This window comes from Chlorocebus sabaeus, chromosome 3 (assembly GCF_047675955.1).
Source record: "Chlorocebus sabaeus isolate Y175 chromosome 3, mChlSab1.0.hap1, whole genome shotgun sequence".
Taxonomy (NCBI): Eukaryota; Metazoa; Chordata; class Mammalia; order Primates; family Cercopithecidae; genus Chlorocebus; species Chlorocebus sabaeus.
The window spans coordinates 21,328,158-21,348,223 of record NC_132906.1 but is presented as its reverse complement, the minus strand read 5'-3'; the positions used below and the strand labels follow the sequence as shown (position 1 = coordinate 21,348,223).

The window sequence follows — 20,066 nt, the reverse complement described above, 5'->3', positions numbered from 1 at the left end:
AATTAAGTACACACCATGTCATTTTAAGTGACAAGCCTCTGCCATAGCATCTCCTTCTTCCTGGTGAATTCCTATGTCTTTAGTGGCTCATTCTCAAATGTCCCTGTTCCTGAATTACTCAGAGGGCTAATCCTAGTATCCCTGTGCCTCCACAGCTGCCTGTCATTTCATTTATCCCAAAGTGGCATTCCCATTTGTTTACCTGTCTACTAGGATACTCCTAGAATGCGGGTAATGTGAGGGAGGAGCCTTCACTCATCGTTGTGTAGATGGCATTGTGACCCTGATGACCAACTCTGGCACACATCAGAACCATCTAGGAGCTTTTCAAAAATATGAATGCCAGAGCTCACCCCTGGACCACAGAAACTGAGCCTTACAAATCCATGTTTTAAAATCTCCCCACATCACCATTGCACACTGTTCTGCACAGAGCAGGTCTTTTTTTAAAAAAAAAAAAAAAAAAAAACAGTTCTCGAATGTGTAGTCAATTACTTAGCAAGGCTGCCCGGAGAATCACGTCTACCTTAGCTTACTTCTCCAGCTTTGTGGGGTTTTCTTTTGATTTCAGTTTCCATTTCCTCTAACGTGAAAGTATGTGCCTTAGTAACAGCCACACCGCAGTCATTACTGATAAAAGGCGACATTTTGTTGAGATGATTTTAGTTATTGACCTAATCTCTGGTATTTTAAGGTTAATATGTTTTTTACAGTCTCAAATATCCAGCGGTCCTCAAATTAGAGTTGCCTGTTAAACAGTTTCTCAAGTATCTTTCAGGATTGTAGTCACTTTGCGGGCTAATCGCTCACCAGCTGTCCGTGGCTGATCCCAGTTATTCTGATTAACCTCTAAGGTGATTGTGAGGCTTTAAACCCTGTCACCTGTAGCCCATCAAGCCAGCTCAAGTCAACATCCCGGGCTGTGAACCCGCGATAAGGTTGGAGGGGGCCTCAGTGGAGAATAGATGGGGAAGTTCTCTGGGGCGGGCGCAGTTTGCCGCTGATTCTGAGAAACCGAAACTCAGCTGTTAAAACCGCTGCCTCTGCACTTTGGAATCCCGTCCGGAGACTCGCTAAGCGTCCGAGCCGCATCCCGCCCGCAGCGACGGCGGCCCGGGACCCGCGGGCTGTGAACCATGTACACACGCAGCAGAGTGGTGAGCTCCGGGCTCGGCGCCTCCCCTGCTTCCCGCCCGACCCGGGACCCCCGGGGCCCTTACGGGCGGCACGGGGAGCTGGGCCCGCTGGAAGACCAGAGACAGGGTTTGGAGGCAGCCCCTGAGAGCCCTTCGCGGGAGAGCATCATGCACGCGGGCCAGAGACAGTGAGTATTTTAACAACCTGGCTTCGGGGCGGGAGCCCGGGCCCCAAACATACAAGCACCTTGTTGGTCCTTGGAGTTTGAAGCCACAGGGGCCCAACAACAGGATTTTGACTGAATGAAAGCTCATTTGCTTAAATGAAAGCATCCATGCCTTACCTTATAAATAGAGTTTGCTAGTTTGCAGTCCAAATAATCAGCCCGATTCCTTCTAGGAACACTACTTTTCTGACTTTTGTGACTGGCTACAGGGTTGAAAGATGTGGGTGTGTAGGAACTGCTTAGGCATCCAGTAAGATGTCATTTTCCAGGTATCTCCAGAGCTCACACTCCAACCAGTATGGAAATAATTTTTCCTTTACTGTTTTTTAAAAACTTGGTGCCCGGCCAGGCGCGTTGGCTCAAGCCTGTAATCCCAGCACTTTGCGGGGCCAAGGCAGGCAGATCACCTGAGGTCAGGAGTTCGAAACCAGCCTGGCCAACATGGTGAAACCCCGTCTTTACTAAAGATAAAATAATAAACGGTGTGATGGCACGCGCCTGTAGTCCCAGCTACTTGGGAGGCTGAGGTAGGAGAATCGCTTAAACCAGAGAGACGGAGGTTGCAGTGAGCCGAAATCTTACCCTTGCACTCCAGCCTGGCCAAGAGAGCGAGACTCTGTCTCAACACAAAACAAAAAAACCCACAAAACTTGGTGCCCTAAATGGAATTACTATATCAGACACTAACAAGTAAGGGTCAACAAGAAATGTGATATGGGGTAGAAGATTCAAATTCTGCCTCTAGGTAGGAGCAAGCCTGTGTCCCAGCAAGACTCCCAGATAAACTAGCCTCTTACAACCAGAGGAGTGGAGCTGAGTGAGTGAGGAGGTGAGTGACCGTAGTAACTCTTGTCCCTGATGTTGATATGTGCTCTATTCAGGAACAGATAGGTAGCATTTATTCCTGGTCTTTGGTTCAGGGACTGCTGTGAGTATCCGGGAAACATTTATTATGCAAGTGTCATAAGCCTCTCTTTCCAGCCAAAGGAATGAACTTCTTTAACTCAGCAGTATGGTTTATCACAACATCACTGCCTTTGAAGTGCTGCCTCTGTGAATTGGAACTGTCCAAATGGTTTTATTTTTAGTGTCTCCTTTTTCATCGACTTCTAGTCCTACGAAAGACAAACCCTGGTTGCTAAGAAACAGTATATAACCTTATGGCCGATAAACAGGAGATTTTCTTTCATCCCTTAGCTTTTGAAAGTACCAGGCCTTTAATATTATTCAGCTTAGGTTTACCCTTAGATGGGGTAGATAATCTGGAAATCAATTAGAGATTGTTGCATTTCTTTCCTCCTCAGAATAATTGGTGTCTTGCCACGATAGAAGCAGCCCATTACTTTCAAGTAACCCACATATCTACAAGCTATAGTACTTAACAGTAACAAAGGTCGTAGACATATGGTCTCATGTCCATGAATAGTTAATGATGAACATGATTTGCTTTACTTTTTTCTGTTAAAAAGCATTTATTTAGATAAAACCATTTATTTTCCAGCTCATATCATCACATAAGTATTAACTGTTGCATCTATTTTCTTATTTGGTGTAATTACCCTGGAATCTTGCTAGACCAGACTGCTCAGAAACAGGCAGCTTTCGGATGGGTTATCCAGGCCTTAATACCCTGAAGACCTCATTGCACACTATTTTGCAGTTCCTAAAAAGATTTTCAAATAAACCATTAAAAAATACCAGGAAGTGTTTAGTTATCTCTCACTGAGTCTTCCTTTTTTTTTTTTTTTCCCCACGTAAACCAATTGCAGTAAGTACAGAATTATATATTCCCTTTTAGGGGTTTGATGTCTGAGATCCCGTTGGGACAACTTTGAATTTTTGTTGCATCTCCATTAGTACTTAGATTCACTTTCTCACTTGTTTCCTTTAATGGAGTTGGAAAACTAAGGAAAATGAATGGCACATATCTCAGTAGAATTAGCTGCCCACCCCCTGCCCCAAAATAAAGAAGTCTTTATTTATTCTGGGGATAAAAATTAGAAATACTTTCTGATTTAAAAAAATAAAGAGGCTGGGTGTGGTGGCTCACGCCAGTAATCTCAGCACTTTGGGGGCCGAGGCAGGCAGATCATGAGGTCAGGAGATCGAGACTATCCTGGCTAACACGTTGAAACCCTGTCTCTTCTAAAAATACAAAAAATTAGCCAGGTGTGGTGGTGGGCGCCTGTAGTCCCAGCTACTTGAGAGGCTGAGGCAGGAGAATGGCATGAACCCAGGAGGTGGAGCTTGCAGTGAGCCAAGATCGCACCACTGCACTCTAGCCTGGGCAATGGAGTGAGACTCTGTCTCAAAAATGAAACAAAAAAAAGAGGATAGAGTTAAGTGCTTTAATAGTACAGCTTCATTTGTCTACTCATAATGTGAATTTATTTATATGGTAAAAGATTTGTCTTGTTTTGTGTGCATCCTTCCATTAATTTCCTCCTGCAGCCCCAGCGTGGTGATTAGTAATATGGGCTCTGATGCCGGGTAGACCTGGGTTCAGTTCTGATTATGCCATCACTTGCTTTTTGAACAAAATCCGTAGCTACTTTATGCCTCACTTTCCTCATTACTTAATATGAGACAATAACTTCATAGGGTTTTAATTTTTCCACATATATGTGTAAAACATAACTTTATGCCTGGTAAAGTACTATGGTGTCACCCTTAAGTCGAGTGTTTGTGCCTTGTTAAAAACACACACAAAAAAACACTGGTTTAAAACACCTACTTGTGGTCGGGTGCAGGGGTTTGTGCCTGTAACCTCAGCACTTTGGGAAGCCAATGTGGGAGGATTGCTTTAGTCCAGGAGTAACATAGGGAGGCCCTTGTCTCTCCACAAAAAAAAAAAAAAAAAAAAAAAAAAAAAATTTTTTTGAGCACGGTGGCACATACCTGTGTCCCAGCTACTCGAGAGGCTGAGGCAGGAGGATAGCTTGATCAGGAGCTCCAAGACTACAGTCAGCTGTGATTGTACCACTGTACTCAAGCCTGGGCTGTTAACAGAGTGAGACCCTGTCTCAAATAAATAAATAAACCACCTACTTGCATAGAAACAAAGTATACTAGTAAAAATCTATGGCTATCAATATATTAAATGATTCTGAGTACCTCTGATAGACTCTCAGACAAGATTGAGTGCTTGATGGAATTTGGATGTAAGTTATTACAAGTATTTACTAATTCATACTGGCTTTCCCAATGAGTTTTACTTGGTGATTTTTATCTTGTCCTTAAATATCAAAGCTATCTACACAATTTAAAAGAGAAAAAAGCTTACATAAACTTCTAATCCAAAGTAAACCTTTATCCTTCCTTTTAACGTTCTGCTTGTTTGTAAATATTTTACATTATTTATATCACCTCTAGATAAATATAAGACAAAGACATGCATTTACCTAGTTTTTATCCAATTCTGGGAAATGGGGTCTTGCCTGTGCTAGTAATACAGGGTTGCATTCACATTCTTGTACTTGTCTAACCATACCTGGTCCTTTAGCTTGATGCTGCTTGAAGAAAATAAAAAGATATTTTGAAAACGAACCTATAATATGGAATTTTATTTTACAGTTAACTTGAGCTGAATTTGTATGTAAATTATGTTAATCTTAACATTTTTGTGGCCTACTTCATATTAGTATTGTAGAGATTTCAACACGAGCAATGATAACCATAGCACTTATGTAGTGCCTAGTATGTAGAAGCACACTATGTATATTGACTCTCAATCCTCATAACCACCATGGAATGAGAGGATCTCTAGCTTAAAAGAACTAATTAAAAACTAGGAACAAATAACTATTCAACAAAAAATAAGCCGTTATGAAGCTTACAGTCTAATTGATGGGACAGACATTTATTAAAATGTGAATAAATATGTATACTATAAAGCAGGGGTATCCAATCTTTTGGCTTCCTGGGGCCACATTGGAAGAATCGTCTCGGGCCCCACATAAAATACACCAACATTAATGATAGCGGATGAGCTTAAAAAAAAATCACAAAAAAAACCCTCCATGTTTTAAGACAGTTTATGAATTTGTGTTGGGCCACATTCAAAGCCGTCCTGAGTCACCTGGGCTACATGCACCTTGTGGGCCCTGGGCTGGACAAGCTTACAAGGAAGGTCAGGGTCTGAGCTGGTCTTGGGAGCAGGAAGATCTTTCCTCAGACGTGACGTTTGAGCTTTGGTCTACAGGATTATTAGGAGTTGCGTGTTGTTTTTTTCTCCTGACACCAAATATGTCATTCTAACACCAACTAACTCTGACCCCAACTAGGTGTCCCACAGTTCAGTTCTAACACTAACTACTCAGAGTTAGTGTGGACCCCACAAATAAAGGGCTCAGTCCTGCAAAACTGCCCCCCACTTCAGACTTCAGACACTAGCTGCAAATGGAGTCTCCAGGCTACCTGTATGTCTCCCCACCAGACTACAAAGTTGGGGGTTCCCATGCATCTCCCCTTTCCCAGTTTTGATAATTCACTAGAGTGACTCACAAAACTCGAAGAAATTACTATATTTATGATTATAGGTTTATCATAAAGGATACAACTCAGGCAAGTGGAAGAGATGCATAAAGCATCTCTTGGGGGATGAAGGGGTAGGTGGTGGGGTGTGAAGAGTTTCCATACTCTAGGTAGGTACGTTGATGTGTTCGCCAACCTGGAAGACCCCTAAACCTTATAGTTCAAGAACTTTCATTGAGGCTTTATTACCTAGGCATAATTGAGTAAGTCCAGTGGCCATTGGTGATTAAATCTCCAGCCCCCTCCTCTCCCCAGAAATGGAGATGGGGCTGAAAGTTTTAACCCTCCAATCCCATAGTTGGTTTTTCTAGCTACCAGTCTTGGTTCTTAAGCTAGCTGTCTAGGGACCTCACCAACAGTCATTAGCATACAGTAGACACTTAGCACTCTGGGAATCCCAAGGGTTTTGGGAACTCTGTCCCAGGAACCAGGGACCATGACCAAGTATTTATTTTGTATTATATCACAGGAGTTTAAGTGGCCTCTGAACAGCCAGAGAAACTTGTTGTTCAGATTGTGGGGAGCATAGTCAGCTGACGGCCCCAGCTGCCACCCTTTTGGATCCATTACACCTTGCCTGTGAGTGCTGGCTTGTGCCGCACGCGTCCCAGCCGATGACTGAGCATTCCAAGGTGCCAGTGTTGTTGCAGAACTGCCAGGCTTATACACCCTCTGTGCAGCAACAGACCCATACACTGACAATGGCACTTGCAGCAGAGGAAGAGTTTAATCATTGTGACGTTCTCAGTGAAGAAACAGGAGGAATTCTCAAGCCTCAAATTTGTTTCTTCCACGGGTACTGGGCAAGGGTTTTTAAGGGGATTCATGGAGAGTGAGAGGCTAGAAAATCTGGAGTTGTCCGTTGGACAACTCAAAGCTGGGCTAGCGAGCAGCAACTGGCTACAAGGAAGCAGACCAAAGGGCAAGCTGGCTTAATGATTGCTGCTGCAAGCCCGGTTGCATTTTATTGTTTTATTTTTCTCTTGCTCAATTTTGTACAATTTTCTTGGGATGGTTTTAGTGCTAGCCTATTCCTGGCCCACGTGGGACTCCTCTATTAGGCAACTTTTGCTGGAAGACTCCCCATATTCCTGTCCAAGATTTTCTCAGAACTGTATAACACTTGGAGGATCTTGCTACTCAATCCTCTTTCCTTCCGTCCTTTCATACAATGAAAGTTGTCAGACTCAAAATGAGGTCACTTGTGTCAAACATGTGGAGCTGGGGCCATGAAGGGAGGATTCTCACGCACATATGCCTGATAACAAGAACTCTCACAAAAGGCTCTGCAAAAACTACAACTTTGCACAAAAGCTACAACCTTAAAAAATACTTCTGCAAGGACATCTGCCTAGCAACTGTCTGTCCAACCTTGGATTGATTCTACCCTTGTTGATTCTTGTAGCCAAGGATATTTGTCTCAAACAACTTATATCACCCTCCTCACTTTTCCTTTAAAAACCCTGGTCTTCCTTTGCCTTGCTGAATATACCCACTGTATTCCCATTGCAATGCTCAATCGAGAATAAATATAATTTTCTTTAGGAGAGCCTCTCTCGTTGTCTTTTATTTAGGTTTTGGCAATAGGAATCAGACCCAGTCTTGTTCTCAGGGCTTTCCTTGCCTACCCCTGCTCCCCCTTTCATCCTTCACAAGCATTCCCCCTTATCCATCTCTTGCATGTCTAACTCTGTCTTGGTGTCAGCTTCTGAAGGACTCAAACTAATACAGTCTCTAAAACACCCTACTGCAACCTCAACACTTAGACATCTTATTTATGTCTGTTGATGGCATGCTATCTATGCAGATTGGGGAAACTCATTCTTTTTCTCATTTCCTCCTTTAGGGCCCAGAAAACACATTTCCTAATTTCCTTGATCCAATCTCAATGCATCCCACCAGTTTGTTATGCTTGAGGGAAGGAAATAATCTTTGTAATCCTTCTCTTCATCCCCAAACTCTCAAGGGAGATAAAAGGAGAATCAATGATGGTTTGGTAAGAGCAGTTCATCATGGCCAGTCCTGATTTTTCTCTTTTCTCCTTAAAAAGCATTGTTAAATTTTGTATTCTGTAATTATAACATGGAATACAAGGTGGGATACACAATAATAAAGTCACTAAGTTATAGTGTTAAATTTTTATAAATATCACTATTTAGTGTCTATTTTCTGAAATCCTGAAGTATGGTTTCTTATGTCTAAGACAGAACTTAAGTCATTTTGACTCACATTATTTGCATCTGAATAAGCCACATACAATATTCTGAAATTAAGTGCAAGTTTTTCCAAACTTATTAGAGCATATTAGAACTGTTTTCACTATTGCTTCCTCACTGCAATGTCCATATTTTCAATTTCCTTCTCTATATGATTATGAGAAAATAAAATTCTGCTTATAGATGCTAAGTGGCCTGAATGCATCAGGCTAGTATTCTTCCCTGGAAATAGAGAATTGAATAATGCTGGAGTTCTTTTAATGTTATGAAATAATAGTACACTGGAAGAGAGTATCTGTGATTGATTGTAATGAGCAATCTTCTTGATGGCTCAATATAGATGGTTATTCATTAGGGGATTATTTAAGTCAATCTTTAGCATGCAGAAAGTTTATAAAGCAACAGATAGTATTTAAATCTTACTAATGACATGCCTCAGTGAGCTGGGTAGATGTCTCAATGATTACCAGATACTAATACTAATACTATTTGACTTATTTTTGAAATGAGAAATGTAATGAAGCATTGGAATCTTGTTGTAGCATGAAGTAAATTAGTTATGACCTGGAATAATTAAACTGGGTACTCCTGAGAGACAAACCAAAATAACATTTAGTAGCTCATGTGTTTTCAATGATTAACCATGTGCTAGACCTTGTGTTAAGTATGTCAGGTACATTATTGAATAGTTTCTTCATGATAAGCCATTTGCTACCTTAAAGATGAGGAAACTGAGTCTTGAAAATAAAATGTTTTTCGAAGATCTCATGGCTTTTTGAGTGACAGAACCAGTATTCAAACCTACGTCTATCTACCAAATTCTGGATCTTGAATATGATGTATAGAGGGAAGATAGATAGAAAGAGTGATAGTGCAGCTAGCTAAGGTCCTATTATCTTTATTTTTTTTTTCCCCCTGAGATGGAGTCTTGCTCTGTCACCCAGGCTGGAGTACAATGGTGTGGTCTCAGCTCACTGAAAACTCCGCCTCCCAGGTTCAGGCGATTCTCCTGCCTCAGCCTCCTGAGTAGCTGGGATTACAGGTGCCCACCACCGTGCCTGGTTAATTTTTGTATTTTTAGTAGAGACAGGGTTTCACCATGTAGGTCAGGCAGGTCTTGAACTGCTGACCTCGTGATCCACCTGCCTCGCCTCCTAAAGTGCTGAGATTACAGGCGTGAGCCACTGCACCCAGCCCTGTCATTGTTTTATATTGACATTACGAAAAGAGAAGTTCTATAGGCTAAAGGGAGTGATAATATAGAAGCAGTAATGTGACATTTACAGTTGCAGAGAGGGGAAGATTTCTTTCCTTACCTATCCCTAGGTTCATGGCTGATATCCCTACAAAAAAAGATAGATTAACAAGAGAAAAGCATACCCATTCCTTTAACATAAGTTTTATAGGACATAGGAGCTTCCAAAAATGAAGATTCAAAGAACCAGGGAAAACTGTGTCTTTTTATGCTTAGGTCTGATGAAGAGTGGATAGTGTATAGAAGTATGATTGGTGAAAAAGGTGTATGGTCTAATGACATAAACTGCGGAAGCTTAGCAAGGCCTGTTTGTTCAAATTCTTCGTGTCTCTCTGTCTCCATTCCTTTCCTATGGGTTTAGGGAAGAGGGAAGATCCCTCTGAAACGAGGATCTTATGACCTACCTTAGAGGAAGGTCAGAGAAATTTTTTCTTTTTTTTTTTTTTGAGACGGAGTCTCGCTCTGTCTCCCAGTCTGGAGGGCAGTGGCGCGATCTCACTGCAAGCTCCGCCTCCCGGGTTCCCGCCATTCTCCTGCCTCAGCCTCCCGAGTAGCTGGGACTACAGGCGCCGCCACCGCGCCCGGCTAATTTTTTGTATTTTTAGTAGAGACGGGGTTTCACCGTGTTAGCCAGGATGGTCGCGATCTCCTGACCTCGTGATCCGCCCACCTCGGCCTCCCAAAGTTCTGGGATTACAGGCTTGAGCCACCGCGCCCAGCCGGTCAGAGAAATTTTTTATGGCTTGCTTCAGGGGAGAAATATAGGAGAAGGTCAGAGAGGACTTCCTGCTTTTGCTGTTTTCTCAAATGCCAAGGTCCATGTTTTGGGATAACATGTCGTAAACCCCACCATAGTTTTAAAATGATTTGAATAGAGAAGTAGTTTGCAGGAGAAAAGTTTCTCTGGGGATTCCCTTTGCTCTGCTGCTTTTCACAAATGACAGGTGAGCTTGGTAGCCTGGTGTTAGTGTTACTGGCAAGGGGTCCTGATCCGGACCCCAAGAGAAGGTTCTTGGAGGTCACACAAGAAAGAATTCAGGGCAAGTCTATAGAGCAAAGTGAAAGCAAGTTTATTGAGAAAGTAAAGGAATAAAGAATGACTACTCCATAGGCAGAGTAGCCCCAAGGCCTGCTGGTTGCCCATTTTTATGGTTATTTCTTAATTTTATGCTAAACAAGGGGTGGGTTATTCGTGCTTCCCCTCTTTAGACCATCTAGGGTAACTTCCTGATGTTGCCATGGCATTTGTAAACGGTCATGATGCTGGTGGGAGTGTAGCATTGAGGAAAACCAGAGGTCACTCTCGTTGCTGTCTTGGTTTTGGTGGGTTTTAGCTGGCTTTACTGAAACCTGTCTTATCAGCAAGGTCTTTATGACCTGTATCTTTTTTTTTTTTTTTTTTTTTTTTTTTTTTTTTTTTTTTTTGAGACGGAGTCTTGCTCTGTAGCCCGGACTGGAGTGCAGTGGCCGGATCTCAGCTCACTGCAAGCTCCGCCTCCCGGGTTCCCGCCATTCTCCTGCCTCAGCCTCCCGAGTAGCTGGGACTACAGGCGCCCGCCACCTCGCCCAGCTATTTTTTTTTTTGTATTTTTTTTTTAGTACAGACGGAGTTTCACCGTGTTGGCCAGGATGGTCTCGATCTCCTGACCTCGTGATCCGCCCGTCTCGGCCTCCCAAAGTGCTGGGATTACAGGCTTGAGCCACCGCGCCCGGCCATATGACCTGTATCTTGTGCCAACCTCCTATCTCATCCTGTGACTTAGAATGCCTTAACTGTCTGGGAATGCAGTCCAGTAGGTTTTAGCCTTATTTTACCCAGCCCCTATTCAAGATGGAGTCTCTCTGGCTCAAACATCTCTGACATTAGAGCAGTTATCTCACTCTTGCTGTGCAACCTCAACAACATAGTAACTTCCAGTGACTTTTTTTCAGACTTCTGATCATAGCCTACAGTGAGCAATTCATTTGACATCATGACCTAGTACATGACTGAGTATATATTAGCGTATATATAACTAAAATTACACAAAACAATTCTCACCTTTATTATATGTGATGTAGTCTGACTGTCTCTATTCTTGTGCATTAAAAATAAATCCATTGAATTGATTTCATAACCCATTAGAGGGTTACCTCCTACAGTTTGAAAAGCACAGTTCTATGCATGACAGAAGAGAGTGGATGAAAATTTAAAAAAATTTTTGGTTTGATTAGATCAAATTTACATTCCTGTTTGTGCAGGAGGGTAGAAATTATGGTCCTGTATAGAAGGAATTTCCAACTTTTCTGCACTGGATTCCATTCCTCAGTATGGTATGCATTTGTGGTCTGCCAAGGCTTGGGGAGCAATCATTTTTGTTCAAATACAATATCAAAAATGAATGAGAATTGCTCAAAAAGTCTTCGACAGCTGGAACGGTGAAACAATAAATCAACAGGATGATGAAAGCTTGAAAACACATAATGCCTATAATAATCAGTAGAACCATAGCAGAAATGAGAAAAAAAGAAACTTAGTTCAATTACACAGTAAGGTTACTTACTTCAAAGTCAGTAGAGTGCTGTAAGGTTATACATATTAAGGTTAATTGCGTCTATTCAGAATGTATTTGAATCTGAAACAAAAGCTTAAGAGGAAAGAAAATAATCAAAGGGAAATGACTGCATTTGAAGGGTCTATTCTATATCAGAGAATCGGCTGATGATGGCTCCTTTGTTCTGTAATGTTTGTAATTCCCTGGCCCCCACCCCCTGCAAATATGAAGACTTAAAAGGAAATCCGTTAAAGTCCTGTAGAAAAACTGAAGACATTTACCATCATTAATACTCAAGGGCTAGTATTGCCCAGTGTTTGTTTTACTATGGTACTAGTGAGAGCAGAAACCTATGCTACCTAATCTTGTAAGAAAAGCTGAGCCGCTGCTTTAAGAAATTTTTTTTTTCTTTTTGTGACTGGCTGGAATGATTTTATTTTACTTTATTTTTATTATTATTATTATTATACTTTAAGTTCTAGGGTACATGTGCATAACATGCAGGTTTGTTACATATGTATACTTGTGCCATATTGGTGTGCTGCACCCATCAACCCGTCAGCACCCATCAACTTGTCATTTACATCAGGTATAACTCCCAATGCAACCCCTCCCCACCCCCCCAAGAAATTTTTATATTAAATATTTCTCTATTAAAAATCTTTGGAATATGTTTCTCTGATTATAAAAGTAAAGTCGTATCTGCTTGTTATAAAAACTCAAGCATTTCAAAAATAATACAGAATGGTGAAAGTCCCCTGCAATTCCGACCCTTAGAAATAAACTTTTCAAAGAGTTTAGTGTAAAGAAATCTCTAAAGTACAGGTTGCACTCTATGACTCTTTATTTCAAGTGGAAAACCTTAGGGCCATGATGCCTAATATGGTTTGGCTGTGTCCCCACCCAAATCTCACCTTGAATTGTAGCTCCCATAATCGCCATGTATCATGGGAGGGACCCGTGGGAGGTAATTGAATTATGGGGGCTGTTTTTCCTGTGCTGTTCTCTTAAGTAAGTAAGATTCATGAGACCTGATGCTTTTATAAAGGGCAGTTCCTCTGCACGTGCTCTCTTGCCTGCCACCATGTAAGATGTGCCTTTGCTTCTCCTTTGCCTTCCACCATGATTGTGAGGCCTCCCCAGCCATGTGGAACCACTTGTGAGTCCATTAAACCTCTTTTTCTTTATAAATCACCCAGTCTCAGGTATGCCTTTATTAGCAGCATGAGAATGGACTAATACAATGCCCTTTGATTTCTATTGCCAGTAGAAGGTGACAGATACTCTTTTTCTAATCTTTGTTTTAAACTGTGATTGCACTCCATCATATAGACAGATATTGTTTTTCACATTGGCTTATTATTTAGTTGCATGAGGAAACAACCTTTGTTCTCACAGTGGCATCTTGGATAACATGTCCTATCTAGTACTGTTTCTAAAAATGTGTAACCTAATCTAATCATGAGGAAATAATCATTTCCTTACATCCAAATTGTGAAGCATTCTGTAAGAAAAGTTACCTGAACTCTTCAAATATGTCAGTCATGAAAGAAAGAAAAAAAAAAGTCAATGAAATTGTCTGATCTTACAGGAGTCTACAAACACATAGGAGTCTACAAACACATGTCAAACAAAATGTGTACTCCATAACTGGATCTAGGATGAGGTAAAGGTAGGGAAGAATATTAAAATGGAAACAATTTGGAAATGTGAATATAGACTATTAGGCAATATTAATGTTACATTTCTTAGGTGTGATAATGATATTATGTTTAAGTAGGAGACTGCTTTTGTTTTTAGGAGATACATGCTAAAATATTTAGTATGACCCTGCAGCTTATTTTCATGTGGTTAAAAGACAAAAACTAAATGTGGGAACACATTTAACAATTGGTAAATATAAGTAAATAGTGTATGGGTATTCATTTTAATAATATTTACTTGTTAGGCTTAAAATTTCTTAAGACATTGGGGGAAATATAATAATTTTAGGTGATATTCTAAAACTTATTGTGCCTCTTGTTATTGTTTTCCTTTTCTCTTTTGGAACCTGGAGAATGTAAAAGAGCTTTTCTTATGAAGCTGTATGCTTAAAATCTGTGCTGCTTTCTGCAGGTACATTATTCTTTAATAAATAATTTAATGAAAAAAGCCTGGGCTCAGAATCATGCTACCATTTACAGGGGAAAAAATATGTACTAATTTTTAAGATGTATTATTTATAAATACTACTTTGTTTCATGCAGTGGTCCTTAGTATTCAAAGGAAAGAATCAGGAACCAGGATACAGTTGTTAAAAGGAAGAGCCAGAAACAGGGATATAAAGAAAGAAACTTAATGATATATATTTATGAAAGAAGATGCAGCAAAGGGACAGTCACAGCATGAAGAAAGGAGACATCCTAGTGATTCAGGGCTAAGTTTTATTACATATAAAATAGATGTCATATATGTTATATATAGTTATTATAATTACATACAAAGCAATAGATGTCCCCTTAGGTATCTTAAGTAAGTACCTATGTCTTTGTTTATTTCTCTCCCATAAAATAAGTCTGAAGGTAGGTAGTCTAGGGCTGATCTAATACAAATAATGGGAAACTATAATAGAATATTTGTTATTTTCTGGCATTGTTCTAAGCACTGGGAAATGAAAAGAAACCTTGGGGTCCTCAAATCCCTAAGCTAAAGGGAAAAGTCAAGCTGGGAACTGCTCAGGGCAAACCTGCCTTGCGTTCTATTCAAAGTCAGTCCTCTGCTCACTGAGATAAATGTGTATCTGATTGCCTCCTTTGGAGAGGCTAATCAGAAACTCAAAAGAATGCAACTGTTTGTCTCTTATCTGTTATGACCTGGAAGCCCCTTCCCTGCTATGAGTTGTCCCACGTTTGCTTCCAGTTGTCCTGCCTTTCTGGACCAAACCAATGTTCATCTTACGTATGTTCTTTGATGTCTCATGTCTTCCTAAAATGTCTAAAACCAAACTAACCACCTTGGGCACATGGCATCAGGACTTCCTGAAGCTGTGTCATGGGTGCATCCTCAACCTTGGCAAAATAAACTTTTTTTCTTTTTTTTTTTTTTTTAAGACGGAGTCTTCTCGCTCTGTCGCCCAGGCTGGAGTGCAGTGGAGCGATCTCAGCTCACTGCAAGCTCCGCCTCCCGGGTTCACACCATTCTCCTGCCTCAGCCTCCCGAGTAGCTGGGACTACAGGCGCCCGCCACCACGCCCAGCTAATTTTTTTTTGTATTTTTAGTAGAGATGGGGTTTCACCGTGTTAGCCAGGATGGTCTCGATCTCCTGACCTCGTGATCTACCCGCCTTGGCCTCTCAAAGCGCTGGGATTACAGGCATGAGCCACCGCATCCGAACTTTAAACTTTCTAAATTGACTGAGGCCTGCCTCAAATATTCGGGGTTCACAGCACTTTATATCCTACGAAGTGGATAGTTATCCCGATTTTACAGGTGAAAAAATAGAAAAACTAAATAATTTGCTCTAAGTTGTACAGATAGGAAATAACAGAATTAGGGTTTGAAGTTGGGCAGTACAGCAATAGATTACCACTGATGTGGTGTTTTCGTGGTCACAGAGCCCCAGACTGCTTCTGTCTTTCTGCTCGGCCATTCCTGATCATGTCTTCCATATGCCGGTGCCTCATGGACTGCTTGAGCACCAGCTACCACTTCAACCTTCCGGGAAGAAGGAAAGTAACAAAACAGCTTTTTCTATTGTCTATCACTATGTAAAGGAGCCTTTCTAGAAATCCCTCTCAATGGCTTCCACTTACATCTCAATTTCTCAAACTTAATCACATAATTATACCTAACTATACAGAAGGTTGGTGGCTGTAGTCTTTCAGTTGGGCACATTGTCTGTCTGAATAATACAGAAGTGCTGTTAGTAAGGAGGAAGTGAGAGTGAATGTTGGGTAGGGCCTACAGCTCTTTTGGTTTAAGAATAAAGGGAGTCAAACATGAGAGTGGAAATTAATCATGTGATTATGTTGTCTCTGAGATTTTTGAAATGTAAATAGGATATCTTAGGAAGAAGAGTTTAAATGTAGCCCACGTTCCTGTTTAGAGTATTGATTTCAGAGGACTGTTAGCGTTTTCTTCTGGATAATGTTCTGTTGAAAGTGTTATGCTTTGTACATCCTGTAGGTTTATTTGTAATAGTGAATAATTGAAACAGTTGCAATAGATGAGTGGTTATATGATGCACCAATGTCATGAAATACTATGTAGCCATTGAGCGTTAAGCATGTTACATATATAATCAAGTTAGGAAAACCACTTATAAATGAAAGCGGGATGTACAACTGTACTTAAAATATGATTGCAACTGTGTAATTATGTGTATAGAACACAGATGAAAAGTAAATTCACCCAAATACAATTGCAATTGTGGTCTTTGAGAGGTGGGATTATGTGTGACTTTTTAATGTTTCTAAAATAGTTTTCTGAATTTTCCTTTACAAGTGTTTCTTTCAAAATCAGAAAGAAAACATGAATTTCATTTCTAAATGTTCTATGTACAGATTTTGGAATACATCACTATGTCTTGCATTTGTGTTTTCTTTAAGTTATAGATAACCTTGAGTAATGCTTGAGACATAGACATAATCCGTTCTAAGTCTATTAATAAAAATAATGGGAAGAGAAAATGTATAGCACATTTCATAAGTAAGTGGTTTTTCTGCAAATATCAATTTCTTTATCATTAAGCTGTTCTTAATAGGAATGTTAATACTAAATAATCTCTTGCTGGAAAAGAGAGTCCCCCTAGGGCCTCTTGTACTTTTATGTTTTGTTGGATGTGCCAAGACCACTCTTTAACCTATTTCTTAGAGTTGTTTATTTAGCTGGGAACCTTGAGAGATGACGTTTGTTCTCCCAGGACAAAGACCAGGCTCACTTACTATCTGCTGTAAAAATGGTGTATTCCCCAAGCATTTCCTCAGCTGCAATGCAAACACACCATGTGTGCAGCATCCATCCTGTTGCTCCCACCATAAGACTGGAGGCCAGAGAGAATAGATATAAATAAACTGTTGCTCATGCTGCCTACTGTGCCATGAGTAATAAAGTCTTTGTCTCTGATCCAGGAATTTCATGTCTTCTGCCAGTGTCTGTGAAACAGTAACAGGCTAACTTAATAGCTTGTAAGTAGAATCCAATCAAATCCCAGACCTGACATCTCCATTTTAAAAATATGAATTTCTTGGCCAGGCACGGTGGCTCAAGCCTGTAATCCCAGCACTTTGGGAGGCCGAGATGGGCGGATCACGAGGTCAGGAGATCGAGACCATCCTGGCTAACACGGTGAAACCCCGTCTCTACTAAAAATACAAAAAAAAAAAAACTAGCCGGGCGTAGTGGTGGGCGCCTGTAGTCCCAGCTACTCGGGAGGCTGAGGCAGGAGAATGGCGTGAACCCGGGAGGCGGAGCTTGCAGTGAGCTGAGATCCGGCCACTGCACTCCAGCCCGGGCGACAGAGCAAGACTCCGTCTCAAAAAAAAAAAAAAAAAAGAATTTCTTATAGTTATTTTTACTGAGGATGTAGTTACAAGACATTTTGTAAGTATACCTACCAATTGGTCTCCATCTCTTTTTTTTTTTTTTTTTTTTTTTTTTTGAGACGGAGTCTCGCTCTGTCGCCCGGGCTGGAGTGCAGTGGCCGGATCTCAGCTCACTGCAAGCTCCGCCTCCCGGGTTCACGCCATTCTCCTGCCTCAGCCTCCCGAGTAGCTGGGACTACAGGCACCCGCCACCTCGCCCGGCTAGTTTTTTGTATTTTTTAGTTTTTGGCCTCTTAAAGATGGTGAGTCTCTACAATATTGTACTTCGTATACACTCTTTATATTTTTAGTGTGACTGCTTCTTGCTAACTTTTTTTGTGTGTGGCTTTTACTTATGGGTGTGTGTTTAAGTGAAGAAATACATCATCTCAGGTCCATTCTTTTTTTTTTTTTGAGACAGAGTCTCGCTCTGTTGCCCAGGCTGGAGTGCAGTGGCGCAATCTCAACTCATTGCAACCTCCGCCTCCAAGGTTCAAGCAATTCTCCTGCCTCAGCCTCCCAAGTAGCTGGGATTACAGGCGCCCGCCACCACGTCTGGCTAATTTTTTTTTGTATTTTTAGTAGAGACGGGGTTTCACCATATTAGTGAGGGTGGTCTCCATCTCCTGACCTCGTGATCCGCCCACCTCGGCCTCCCAAAGTGCTGGGATTACAGGCGTGAACCACTGCGCCCGGCCCTCAGGTCCATTCTATATGGTCCATTCTATATGGTTGTGCAGATTGGTGACTACACACACTTGCCTAGCTAAGGTGTGATTTGTGGCTGAGATATATACCAAACCATGTGTCTTTACCTCTACCTGAAAGAAGCAGCATTTTTTTTCTAGTTTGCATGAATTTACAATGTCTCACTAAGCCATGGGATCCTGGGTGTGCATGCTTCTAGTTTTCCTAAAGGCATCCTATAAACAAAGGCCCTGATGATTTTCTGCTTATTTATCTGTCTTTACCCACTGTGTGTCTATTCGGCCCTCTAACAGAAGCTATGAGTTGTATTGATGAAAGAACTAATCAATTACACATTAGCTTCTTGGGTGTGCATAGAGTGTCTTAGCCTCTGTAGTTTCTGAGGCCAAAGACAATTCATAAACGTTTCCACACTGGAGATGTGGAACACTTGATCAGGGATGCTATGATATAGGATTAGGGGTCAAGGGCAATTCGCTCAGCCTGGTCTTGTCATTTTCTATTTTTCTTGGGAATTTGATCTATGTATGAAAAACTTTTGGAAACCTAAATGCCTCAAAAGTTTTGACTCAGTGTTGACTGAAAACAGTAAGTTTCAGATTCCTACATTGAAGGTCATGTAACAGAAACCAATATGGAATGTCTTATCTAGAAAGGTAAGTATCCAAATGCCTTTGATTATCCCCAAGTCTTTTTTTTTTTTTTTTCAATTTATGTATACCCAAGGATAGGATTTTCTTGAACTATGAAAACTTCAAACCAACTTTTTGTAGGACTGTAGACTTTACATGTCTACTATTCGGCTTGAAATTATGTTTTTCACTTAATTTTCTCTTTCTGAACTTTTGCTCTTAACTACATTTCTTTTTCCGTCAAACTAGTGTTGTTCCTAATTAGAAATTTAAATTACATCTGGTGCAGTTTGTACACACCAGGGGATATAGTTATGTAATACTTTTAGCCAGCCAAGATATTTTTGATAACTTCAACATAACATTTTTTTCAGAGTACTTATTGATAAAAGGTTATAAAAATTGTGCAAGAATGTACACACAAGATGCAGCTGTGTAACTCGAGAGACCTCACAAGGAAAACATTGCTTTTCTTTTCTTTCTTTTTTTTTTGAGACAGAGTTTTGCTGTTATAGGCCAGGCTGGAGTGCAGTGGCACGATCTCAGCTCACTGCAACCTCTGCCCCCTGGGTTCAAACGATTCTCCTACCTCAGCCTCCCGAGTAGCTGGGATTACAGGAGTGCACTTTCACGCCTGGCAAATTTTTATATTTTTAGTAGAGATGGGATTTTACCGTGTTGGTCAGGCTGGTCTTGAACTCCTGACCTCAAGTGATCCACCCTTCTCAGCCTCCCAAAGTACTGAGATTACAGACAAGAGCCACTGCACTTGGCCAAACATTTCTTGAATATCTTTTTATTTTATGTTACTTGTGGTGCAGAAAAACATTTTATCTTGTCTGTTCTTTCATATATTCTCCCTTAGTATATCTCATGGATGTGCGCTGTTGGAAAGTGAAAACAATCTTACAAATTGAGATATTTCATTAAATTTCAATGAGGTAATTAAGGAGACTCATTTTCAAATATATACATTTATTTCAGTGGCTTGAATGTTGCTTAATCAGGAAATGACGAGAATATGAAATGTTGGTTGTTGGACTTGTCTAGATCAGCAGCTTCGAGAGTCAGGCTGTTGAAAGAGATAGCACATAGGTTAAAACAGCAAAGGCCTTTGCTGTGGGTAGAAACTAATTGGCTGAAAACATTAATAAATTATACTTGCTATTCATGTCAAGAGAAAGCTAAGAAAGAAGGGATGAATATGTGTATCTACGAAGGCATTACACTCTGACACATGATATTAAAAAATGAAAAGCATATC

General features: G+C 40.8%; 1 protein-coding gene across 24 annotated transcripts in view; it reads left to right on the top strand.

Moving 5' to 3' along the window:
- The first annotated feature begins 637 nt into the window (after positions 1 to 637).
- The window catches only part of EPSTI1 (epithelial stromal interaction 1), a 315,408-nt gene continuing 295,979 nt past the window's right edge, over positions 638 to 20,066 (top strand). For 7 of the 24 annotated variants that reach the window (XR_012092047.1, XR_012092045.1, XR_012092046.1 and 4 more), the window contains exon 1: positions 639 to 1,324. Coding sequence is in view for 11 of the 24 variants with exons in the window: in XM_037986754.2 (XP_037842682.2) it covers positions 1,137 to 1,324 (188 nt within the window). In the remaining 13 variants the exon portion in view is untranslated. Of the gene's footprint in view, positions 1,325 to 20,066 lie in introns of all 24 variants that reach the window. The other 17 variants (XR_012092053.1, XR_012092052.1, XR_012092048.1 and 14 more) reach the window with 5 other exon arrangements.